Here is a 12,118-nt window from a genome sequence, read left to right as displayed (position 1 = left end):
TCTTCAGTAAAGAAGAGTGAATAGAGTTTAATGGAAATATTTTGAGGCTGAATATTACTAATAGTAGTGGTGCTGGAGGATGCTATGGTAGAGGTGTCAGTAGTCATCTTGGCCAATGAAGAGGTGTTCAAAATCTCTAAGGCCATAGCACTACTACTGATGGTGGACTGGGAAATATGACCTTGCACTAAACATCCTTAATTTCATTTTTGGAACAGGATGATATATTAATGATAGTGGATTCATTTTTCTCATTACAGTAAATTAGGTATACAAATGATTTTATATTCTATAAACTAGCACAACTCTATTTACCTAAAATAGGTGTTTATATTGCAAAATGTGTTGGTGCTTGGTGCATTTACCATGGAAGCATTGTTGTGTGTTTAAGAGCTTTTCTGGGAAGCTCCGACCCTACCTGAGGAGAATGCTCTCCCCAGCTGTTCCCACCTCCTATAACCTCCAATCCAGTCCCAGCTGTTTATTTAGTCTACCTCAACAGAAAAAGAAAGCAGCCCGATCCTCCTTTTCCTACAGAGCACCACAATTATGGAACAACCTCCCGCACACTTTCAAATATTCCCCAAGCATAAAGTCCTTTAAGAGATCCTTCTCTACATATCTCAAAACAGAATGCACCTGTCACGGTTGATTATATATTACCTATCTGCTCTATGTTAAATTTTGTATATATTGTTTTTGTATTTTATTGCATCAATGCGATGTTTTGTGGACCCAGGACATACTTGAAAACTAAAGAATTATCAATGTATCTTTCCTGGTAAAATATTTTATAAATAAATTTTAAAAAGAAAACACAGAGTTTGACTGCCTGCAAATTTGCACAGCACACTGGACTAAAATCAGTCAGAAAAAAATAAATAAAAAAAAACTATTTCTCTAAACAGTTGACAAAAATACCTTTCTACAACTGTATATTAGTAACAGGGCTAATCAAAAAGATATTTTTTTCCTAAGACTATACCACCTAAAAGAAGGAATTTCTTTCCTACAGTCTCACTCCAGGATAAATTACAAAATGTCTACCAATCTCTTATTTTACCAGTAGTGATGTCCTGAACCGTTCGCTGGCGAATAGTTCCTGACGAACATCGCTTGTTCGCGTTCGCCACGGATGGCGAACACATGCGCTGTTCGGTCCACCCCCTATTCGTCTTCATTGAGTAAACTTTGACCCTACCTGTACCTCACGGTCAGCAGACACATTCCAGCCAATCAGCAGCAGACCCTCCCTCCCAGACCCTCCCACCTCCTGGACAGCATCCATTTTACATTCATTGTGAAGCTGCATTCTTAGTGAGAGTAGGGACAGTGTAGCTGCTGCTGATTTGATAGGGAAATTGATAGCTAGGCTAGTGTATTCAGTGCCCACTACAGTCCTGAAGGACTCATCTGATCTCTGCTGTAAGGACAGCACCCCAAAAAGCCCTTTTTAGGGCTAGAACATCAGTCTGCTTTTTTTTTTCTGTGTAATGTAATTGCAGTTGCCTGCCTGCCAGATTGTGTGTCAGGCTCACAGCATATACTGTGCCCACTTGCCCAGTGCCACCACTCACTCACTGGTGTCACAATAGCTTGCATTTAAAAAAAACAAAAACTTTTTTGACTGTAATATAATAGCAGTCAGTTTCTTTCATGAGTGTGCGTTTCAGGGCCTGCCCAGTGCCACCACTCACTCACTGGTGTCCCAATAGCTTGCATTTAAAAAAAACCTAAACTTTTTGGACTGTAATATAATAGCAGTCAGTTTCCTTCACGAGTGTGCGCTTCAGGGCCTGCCAGGGCACAGTGTCACACCAGTGTCACTCATATCTGTTGTCAAAGTAGCTTGCACGCATAGTACCACTAATCGAAAAAAAAATGACAGGCAGAGGCAGGCCACCCTGCAGGTGCCGTCGTGGTCGTGGTGCTGTGATTCCCTTTGGCCCTAGAATAATGCCCAGTGTTCAGAGGCCACGTACCCTGAACTTGAAAAGTTCTGAGGACATAGTTGACTGGCTAACACAGGACACCCAATCTTCTACAGCTTCCACTCGGAACCTCAACGCACCATCCTCCTCCAGCTTGGTTACCACTCGCCTGCCTGCCGCCACCACCAACACTAGCACCACAGCCACTTCACTTGGTATGTCAGAGGAGTTATTTACACATCAGTTGGAAGAAATGAGTGATGCGCAACCATTATTGCCAGAGGATGTAGATAACAGGGATATGTTTCAGTCAGGCAGCATTACACATGTACGGTGTGATGATGATGATGTTGTACCCACTGCTGCTTCCTTTGCTGAGTTGTCAGATACAAGTGAAGCGGTTGATGATAACGATGCTTCCGTGGATGTCACGTGGGTGCCTGCTAGAAGAGAAGAAGAACAGGGGGCAAGTTCAGATGGGGAGCCAGAGAGAAGGAGGAGGAGACGAGTTGGAAGCAGGGGGATGTCGTCGCAAGGAGCTAGTGGCACAGTCAGATTGCATGCATCGGCACCCGGGGTCAGCCAGACAGCACGCCAATCAACGCATGCTGTTGCCACCACCAGAGTGCCGTCATTGCAGAGCTCAGCAGTGTGGCATTTTTTTTGTGTGTCTGCCTCTGACAACAGCGATGCCATTTGCAACCTGTGCCAAAAGAAACTGAGTCGTGGGAAGTCCAACACCCGCCTAGGTACATCACAAACGCCTATGGGATCAACACATGAGTACAAGCAGCACACAAACTCAAAGCCGCCATCCTCCTCCTGGTCCAGAATCTTCAGCCACGTTAACCACTGCTGTCCTCCTTGCCCCCTCTCAACCATCCGCCCCTCCGTCTCTCGCCTTAAACAGTTCCTGCTCATCTGCCCACAGTCAGGTGTCTGTCAAGGATATGTTTGAGCGTAAGAAGCCAATGTCAAAAAGTCACCCCCTTGCCCGGTGTCTGACAGCTGGCTTGACTGAACTCTTAGCCTGCCAGCTTTTACCATACAAGCTGGTGGAGTCTGAGGCGTTCAAAAAATTTGTAGCTATTGGGACACCGCAGTGGAAGGTACCCGGACGAAATTTCTTTCCACAAAAGGCAATCCCCAACCTGTACTCGATTGTGCAAAAGGAAGTAATGGCATGTCTGGCACACAATGTTGGGGCAAGGGTCCATCTGACCACTGATACCTGGTCTGCAAAGTATGGTCAGGGCAGGTATATCACCTATACTGCGCATTGGGTAAACCTGCTGACGGCTGCCAAGCATGGAATGTTGGTGACACCGCCACGACTTGCAGGCAGGCCTGCTGCCACCTCCTCTACTCCTCCTACTCCATCCTCTTCCATAACCTCCTCGGCTGAGTCCTCTTCTGCTGCTGCGTCTTGCTCCACATCAACAGCACCCCCCCAGCTCCCCAGGTACTGTTCTACTTTCCGGATACAGCAGTGTCACGCCGTCTTGGGTTTGACTTGCCTGAAAGCAGAGAGTCACACCGGACCAGCACTCCTGTCCACCCTAAACGCACAGGTGGATCAGTGGCTGACTCCGCACCAACTGGAGATCGGCAAAGTGGTTTGTGACAATGGAAGAAATTTGTTGGCGGCATTGCATTTGGGCAAGTTGACACATGTGCCGTGCATGACACATGTGTGTAATCTGATCGTACAGCGCTTTTTGCATAAGTACCCAGGCTTACAGGACGTCCTTAAGCAGGCCAGGAAGGTGTGTGGCCATTTCAGACGTTCCTACATGGCCATGGCACACCTTTCCGATATCCAGCGGCGAAACAACATGCCAATGGGGCGCTTGATTTGCGACAGCCCGACACGTTGGAATTCAACACTCCTAATGTTCGACCGCCTGCTCCAACAAGAAAAAGCCGTTAACGACTGTTTGTATGACCGGGATGCTAGGACAGCCTCTGCGGAGCTGGGAATTTTTTTGCCACGTTACTGGACGCTCATGCGCAATGCCTGTAGGCTCATGTGTCCTTTTGAGGAGGTGACAAACCTAGTCAGTCGCACCGAAGGCACCATCAGCGACATCATACCATTTGTTTTCTTCCTGAAGCATGCCCTGCAAAGAGTGCTGGATCAGGCCGTAGATGAGCGTGAAGAGGAAGAGTTGTGGTCACCATCACCACCAGAAACAGCCTTATCAGCATCACTTGCTGGACCTGCGGCAACGCTGGAAGAGGATTGTGAGGAAGAGGAGTCAGAGGAGGAATGTGGCTTTGAGGAGGAGGAGGAGGAAGACCAACCACAACAGGCATCCCAGGGTGCTCGTTGTCACCTATCTGGTACCCGTGGTGTTGTACGTGGCTGGGGGGAAGAACATCTCTGAGGACGAGGAACAAGACATGAGTAGCTTGGCATCCAACCTTGTGCAAATGGGGTCTTTCATGCTGTTGTGCCTGTTGAGGGACCCTCGTATAAAAAGGCTGAAGGAGAACGACTTGTACTGGGTGTCCATGCTACTAGACCCCCGGTATAAGCAGAAAGTGCCTGAAATGTTACCGAATTACGGCAAGTCGGAAAGGATGCAGCAGTTCCAAAATCAATTAAAAAGTATGCCTTACACAGCGTATAAGGGTGATGTCACAGCACAACGGGAATCTAACAAGGGAAGAGATGGAAGTCATCCACCTCCTCCCACGACCACGCCGGCAAGGACAGGACGCTTTACAGATGTGTTGTTGATGGAGGACATGCAGAGCTTTTTAAGTCCTACGCATCGCCACAGCCCTTCGGGGTCCACCCTCAGAGAACGACTCGACCGACAGGTAGCAGACTACCTCGCCTTAACTGCAGATATCGACACTCTGAGGAGCGATGAACCCCTTGACTACTGGGTGTGCAGGCTTGACCTGTGGCCTGAGCTATCCCATTTTGCGATAGAACTTCTGGCCTGCCCCGCTTCAAGTGTCCTGTCAGAACGGACCTTCAGTGCAGCAGGAGGTATTGTCACTGAGAAGAGAAGTCGCCTAGGTCAAAAAAGTCTAGATTACCTCACCTTTATTAAGATGAATGAGGGATGGATCCCGAAGGGACTGACAGTGGGCAATACATTCGACTAAAAAAGGCCTGATGAGGGGGACTACTTAACACACCACTCCTATCTGGTGGCACATTAGATTGCACACGCAGTGCCCCAAATTTGAAGTAGGAGGACCAACCAAGCATCTTTTACCATCTCCCGGTTCCTAAAATCGATGCCATATACACGTCCCCTGATAGGGGACGTAACAGGGATTAAACTGATAAGAATAGTACTACTTAACACACCACTCCTATCTGGTGGCACATTAGATTGCACGTGCAGTGCCCCAAATTTGAAGTAGGAGGACCGACCAAGCATCTTTTTCCATCTCCCGGTTCCTAAAATCGATGCCATATACACGTCCCCTGATAGGGGACGTAACAGGGATTAAACTGATAGGAATAGTACTACTTAACACACCTTATAATAATGCAGAGAGAGGCAATGCAGAGAGAGGAGTCTGAAGAAGAGGAGTCAGAGGAGGAAGGTGGCTTTGAGGAGGTGGAAGACCAAACACAGCAGGCGTCCCAGGGGGCTTGTTGTCACCTTTCGGGGACCCTTGGTGCTGTACGTGGCTGGGTGGAGGAAGAGACCTTCAATGACATCAGTGAGGACAAGGAACGAGACATGACTAGCTTCGTATCCAACCTTGTGCAAATGGGGAGTTTGCGGTTGTGCAAATGGACTGTTTGCGGTTGTTTAAGGTGCGTTAAACGGGGAGTTTGGTCTGTCATTGTGAAGCGGGCATAACCCTTACACTACCTGATCGATACAACATTATACCTGGTGTTTTAAATAATGTTATTCCAAACAATTTAGGAATGTTAGGTGATTTATGCCCTTTATGGATTAAAACCAGACTCTGCATCAACTATGTAATTTTCCATGGGAGTTTTGCCATGGATCCCCCTCCAGCATGCCACAGTACAGGTGTTAGTCCCCTTGAAACAACTTTTCCATCACTATTGTGGCCAGAAAGAGTCCCTGTGGGTTTTAAAATTCGCCTGCCCATTGAAGTCTATGGCGGTTCACCCGTTTGCGAACATTTGAGGAAGTTCGTGTTCGCGAACCGAAAATTTTATGTTCGCGACATCACTATTTACCAGTCAAAGTTGTTTCAAGTACCTGTGTCAGTACTTCCTAACAGGTCCATAAATATTGGGACATCGACAAAATTCAAATCTTTTTGACTCTATACACCAACACAATGGGTTTGAAATGAAACAAACAAGATGTGCTTTAACTGCAGACTTTCAGATTTAATTTGAGGATATTTACATCCAAATCAGGTGAACAGTGTAGGTACAACAGTTTGTATATGTGCCTCCCACTTTTTAAGGGATCAAAAGTAATGGGACAGATTAACAGTCATAAATCAAACTTTCACTTTTCAATACAAGGTTGCAAATCCTTTGCAGTCAATTACAGCCTTAAGTCTGGAACGCATAGACATCACCAGACGCTCGGTTTCATCCCTGGTGATGCTCTGCCAGGCCTCTACTGCAACTGTCTTCAGTTACTGCTTGTTCTTGTGGCATTTTCCCTTCAGTTTTGTCTTCATCAAGTGAAATGCACGCTCAATCGGATTCAGGTCGGGTGATTGACTTGGCCATTGCATAATATTCCACTTCTTTCCCTTAAAAAACTCTTTGGTTGCTTTTGCAGTATGCTTCGGGTCATTGTCCATCTGCACTGTGAAGCGCCGTCCAATGAGTTCTGAAGCATTTGGCTGAATATTAGCAGATAATATTGCCCGAAACACTTCAGAATTCATCCTGCTGCTTTTGTCAGCAGTCACATGATCAATAAATACAAGAGAACCAGTTCCATTGGCAACCATACATGCCCACGCCATGACACTACCACCACCATGCTTCACTGATGAGGTGATATGCTTTGGATAATGAGTAGTTCAATTCCTTTCCCATACTCTTCTCATCACTCTGGTACAAGTTGATCTTGGTCTCATCTGTCCATAGGATATTGCTCCAGAACTGTGAAGGCTTTTTTAGATGTTGTTTGCCAAACTCTAATCTGGCCTTCCTGTTTTTGAGGCTCACCAATGGTTTACATCTTGTGGTGAACCCTCTGTATTCACTCTGGTGAAGTCTTCTCTTGATTGTTGACTTTGACAAACATACACATACCTCCTGGAGAGTGTTCTTGATCTGGCCAACTGTTGTGAAGGGTGTTTTCTTCACCAGGGAAAGAATTCTTTGATCATCCACCACAGTTGTTTTCCGTGGTCCTCCGGGTCTTTTGGTGTTGCTGAGCTCACCAGTGCATTCTTTCTTTTTAAGGATGTTCCAAATAATTGATTTGTCCACACCTAATGTTTTTGCTATCTCTCTGATGGGTTTGTTTTGTTTTTTCAGCCTATCGATGGCTTGATTCACTGATAGTGACTCTTTGGATCTCATATTGAGAGTTGACAGCAACAGATTCCAAATGCAAATAGCACACTTGAAATTAACTCTGGACCTTTTATCTGCTCCTTGTACATGGGATAATGATCCCTCACCTGGACCTTTTATCTGCTCCTTGTACATGGGATAATGATCCCTCATTATCCCATTTACAAGGAGCAGATAAAAGGTCCAGAGTTCAACACACACCTGGCCATGGAACAACTGAGCAGCCAATTGTCCCATTACTTTTGGTCCCTTAAAAAGTGGGAGGCACATATGCAAACTGTTGTAATTCCTACACCATTCACCTGATTTGGATGTAAATACCCTCAAATTAAAGCTGAAAGTCTGCAGTTAAAGCACATCTTATTCATTTCATTTCAAATCCATTGTGTATAGAGCCAAAAAGATTAGAATTGTGTCGATGTCCCAATATTTATAGACCTGACTGTAGCTAAATACAGCACAACAGTCCCCAAAAACAAGGATTGTCTTTCTACTAAGCAGTTAAAATATATATATATATATATATATATATATATATATATATATATATATATATATATATATATATATATATTGGTAAGATAGTCTTACACTAATATCAATGACAAAGACAAGGAGACTAGGCAAAATAATTTTTATTCCTAACATCACATTTCCTAAGAGATAATTTAAGATAATTTTCTTTAACAATCAGTGTTTAATACATGAGTTGGGAAATACTGTGAATGTGGATGATAATACATTTGATACTGAGTTGAGTTTACTTGCATTTTACTTCCTATAGTATTAGTGATAAAATATCTAAAACAAGAAATTTGGGGATTTTCTTTCAAGGAATCCAACATTGGCATCAATTTTCTAGAGCGTCCGCTTATCATATATAAATGTAATCAAAATCTCAAGGACTGTTTTGTTAAAACTGTTTACATTATAAGACACAATTAGGGGTCATAAATCAGGAGTTATGACTGCCTTTCAAGTTGGCAAAACCTGTGGGAAAATATTTTTTGCCATTAACCACATTTTCCCTTTTGTAAGAGGTGGAGACAGATCAAAGATGATTTTGCTGTTTGTCATTTTCTCCTTTTTTTTAATAGATGTTGAGTTCCTAGCACTGTTTATATCCTTTTCCTTTTTAGTACACTATTTTCTCAGACATACTCCCCTCACTTTTCTATCATTATTTCTTTGCATTTAATTTGGTTTACTTTTTTATTTCTTTCCTTTCTTTTTCGTCTTTATCTAATTTTAATATTTTTTTCTCCTTTTTCACATATTCTTTATTTTTTTCACTATACACAACTTAATATTCACACATCATTTTGCAGTTGTACCCTCTCTTCACATTTTATTCTCCAATGTTTCTATTTGCCTTTCTTTTTGCCTTTTTCATGTTGCCTTATTTAGTGGTTACATTGAGGTCAATTAGCCATTAATAATTGTTTATATTTATTTCATCATACATAGCCACTATATTGCATTTGCAGAGTGATTTCAATTTTTTAAGTTAAATATATTTTTTCATAAGTAATAATTGTTTCATTTACTTTGTATGTGATATGTTTATGTATAGTCCATCTTTAGTTAGTTCTATGTATCTAATTCTTATTTTTTGCTATAAAAAAACATTCCTTTAATTCACTCATTTATATGGTAAGTTTGGTAACTATAATTGATCATGTCACCATGCACACTTCATTCTACAAGTCACTTCCTACTAGCAGTTTGTGGACACAGGAACTCAGCTTGTCACTATTGATGAGTTAGTTCACAAACTTCTCATCACTGTCTATACATATTCATAATCACTTTATTTCACATCTTGCTTAAAAAAAACAGTTGGTCAAAACAATGGTATACTGTAAGTTTGTGAAAACACTATTTTTGAGTGCACTTATTATTGGGTTTATATTGATTATCTATCTATCAAGTGCTTACTGCACATTGCATAGTGTAAGCTCAGCTGTGATTACGAAAGAGCTATCAATAGATTAAGATGTGAACATATATTTCCATAATGAGAATGTTCAGTTTATGATTAAAATAATTGATATATCAACGGCAGGCCTTTTGTTGTGAATTTAGTATTCAAACCCCATATTATAAGAGAAGACAAATACTGTTCAAGATTACTTGACATCAAAACATTTAATTAATAAAAAAAAGCCATTTTTTTCTTAATGAGTCAGTTAAAATGTAAATTCATTTTATTAAAAAGGCAAACCAAAAACTCCAATCATACCTTGCTTTGTTCTTTTAACTTCTTCTTTCTCTGACAACTCTACTGGAAAACATAGATAAACTTTAGAATGTTACATTCTACATTGTGTGATTCATGCATGACTGGAAACAAGTTTCTTTCTGTTAATTAAAATATATTATTCACACATGAATCTGTAAAGTGACTAAAACAATTTGAAAGGAGCAAATGAAAAGACAATTATGCATAAATATGTGCAATAAAGTAAGTCAGGCAATATTATATTTGTATCAAAGAATACCTAAAAAATATTTAATTGCTTCTATGACTTTCACTTTAGTCTTAGTGTCTTCACCTTATAGATGCATGTTAATTAGAAAAAAAACCTCAGTCATAAGTTTAAGAGGAAAAGATGGCAAATCCAATGCTAAACGATTACAGTCAATGCGTTCAGTAAAACTACAAGTTAAAAATAGTTTCATGGGTTAGTTCCCTATATCAAATATTTTAGATAATGTAAAAGGTAACTGGAGATTTTAGAATATAGCTGAATAAGTAAAAAATTAGTAAAAAAAAATCCATCTTGATTTTTTTTCTCAGCTCATTTTTTGGCACAACAATTTTAGTTCTATATTATGTAACACATCATACTAATTTATGTGAAATTCTAAAACATGCTTGCTATAGAGAACAAAATTGGATAGGAACACAGAAAGTTATGATGTAAATATTTCTTGAAGAATTGGAACACATTTATTTTACTTTCTCTGTGTGGTCATATGAAGATTTAAAAGCTAAAAACTGATTTTAATGCCACATTACTGCTGTTCAGAGTACTCCAATTACCCTTCTGGCCCCATTAAAGGAAATCCCTGTACAAAGAGCTAACGTTTATATTGCTATTATTTATAAAAAATATATATACTTACATACTATGTAAAAGAGAAAAAAAGAATAGAACAAATGCATATCATAAATTCTGCATTTGTTTAGGTAGATATTACATAATTTATTTTTTCATAGTATCTGATGAATGAAAAACAACTTAAATTCTAAATATAATTTATTGGCCAAATGTTCATCCCCTAAGAACTTACAAATAGCTACTGTGGGATGTTGATGCATGAAGTAGAATTAATAAGTCACTTTGGAGGGAACAATTTGATGTTTAATTATTTTTAGCAAAATCAGAAATCCTATTTCATCACTCTAAATTATTATGATAGAGGGAAAATGGCTGATATTAATACTACTGATTGGTACATTGTGCCTGAGAAACGGTTTGTAAATGCTTCAACTAACTCTTCTTGGATAGCTTCTCTAAGATGGCACCTGGAAATTACTGGAAGTGATTGTGTGCATAGAATATTCACCCTTGTGCAAATGTCTAATGTTATATGACTCTTAAGAAACATGTGGCAACCCACAAGGCACGGTGTCATTTAGATGTAGCCATTTTATCCACTTGGTGCCGGTGGTCACCTTTTACATGTTTCCTGTTCTTAGAAACAGAATTGTACCAATAATGTTAATTAATTGAATTAAACAATAATTTCATTCATTGCTTGCATGTTAAAGTCTGCAATGGCAGCACCACAAAATAAGGCTTGACAAGAGATCATGGAATAGTAAACATTCAATAATGAATTACCTTTTTTTGAAGAATCCACAGATATATCTTTTATTTTTTCAGGCTCTGAAAACACAAAAAAAAAGTCCTACATTTTCCACACAAAAAAACCCTCAACAAATACATGTATATATGAATGTATGTATGTATGTATGTATGTATGTATGTATATATATATATATATATATATATATATATATATATATATATATATATATATATGTGTGTGTGTATATATACACATACATATACACACATACATACTGACATAAATTAATTAGAAACTATTTTCATATTAGTTTGATGTATAACTGATCAGGAGGAATGGATAGGTAAAACACATGTATACATATGAAAGTTAAAGGGGGGTGTAAGCACTTATTCTCCAAATAAGTTGTTTTATTTTATGTTGATTTAGAGTGATGACAGAAACAGATAACGATGGATACATATGGAATTATATTAAGACATCATGTAGAGTCAGGAGTAGTTAAGTTATATGGTGTAAAATAAAAGCACTGGTCTGTAAATTTATATTTTTGGGGAAATACATTTGGTTAAGATGTTAGAGGTATAACAATTTTCTCAAAATCAGGTTTGAAGGCAATTTACTTACTGCCATTCACTGAGTCAAACAAAATTATTAGCAGCCACGGGATAATGTGACTAAATCACACAGGCCTGAAAATCGTGTAGAATATGTTTACTATTGATAATCATTAAAATTCGATCACATGAATATACATAAATTACAAGTTACCTGCTTATGTCTTTGTATTACCATTTAAAGATCAATAACATCCAATGCCATTAACAAGCCCTAAAGATCTTATATTGTCATTTTACTACTGTTAAATTAT

At 39.8% G+C, this 12,118-nt stretch overlaps 1 protein-coding gene across 1 annotated transcript in view; it reads right to left on the bottom strand.

Moving 5' to 3' along the window:
* The window catches only part of TRDN (triadin), a 781,460-nt gene that overhangs the window by 325,093 nt on the left and 444,249 nt on the right, over nt 1–12,118 (bottom strand). The window contains exons 41-42 of the mRNA XM_063441781.1: nt 11,280–11,324; nt 9,671–9,712 (exon numbers count right to left, since the gene is read on the bottom strand). Coding sequence (XP_063297851.1) covers nt 9,671–9,712; nt 11,280–11,324 — 87 coding nt within the window. The remainder of the gene's footprint in view (nt 1–9,670; nt 9,713–11,279; nt 11,325–12,118) is intronic.

This window comes from Pelobates fuscus, chromosome 2, assembly GCF_036172605.1.
Source record: "Pelobates fuscus isolate aPelFus1 chromosome 2, aPelFus1.pri, whole genome shotgun sequence".
In the NCBI taxonomy this organism is placed as follows: domain Eukaryota; kingdom Metazoa; phylum Chordata; class Amphibia; order Anura; family Pelobatidae; genus Pelobates; species Pelobates fuscus.
This window is presented reverse-complemented; position numbering and strand designations above follow the sequence as displayed.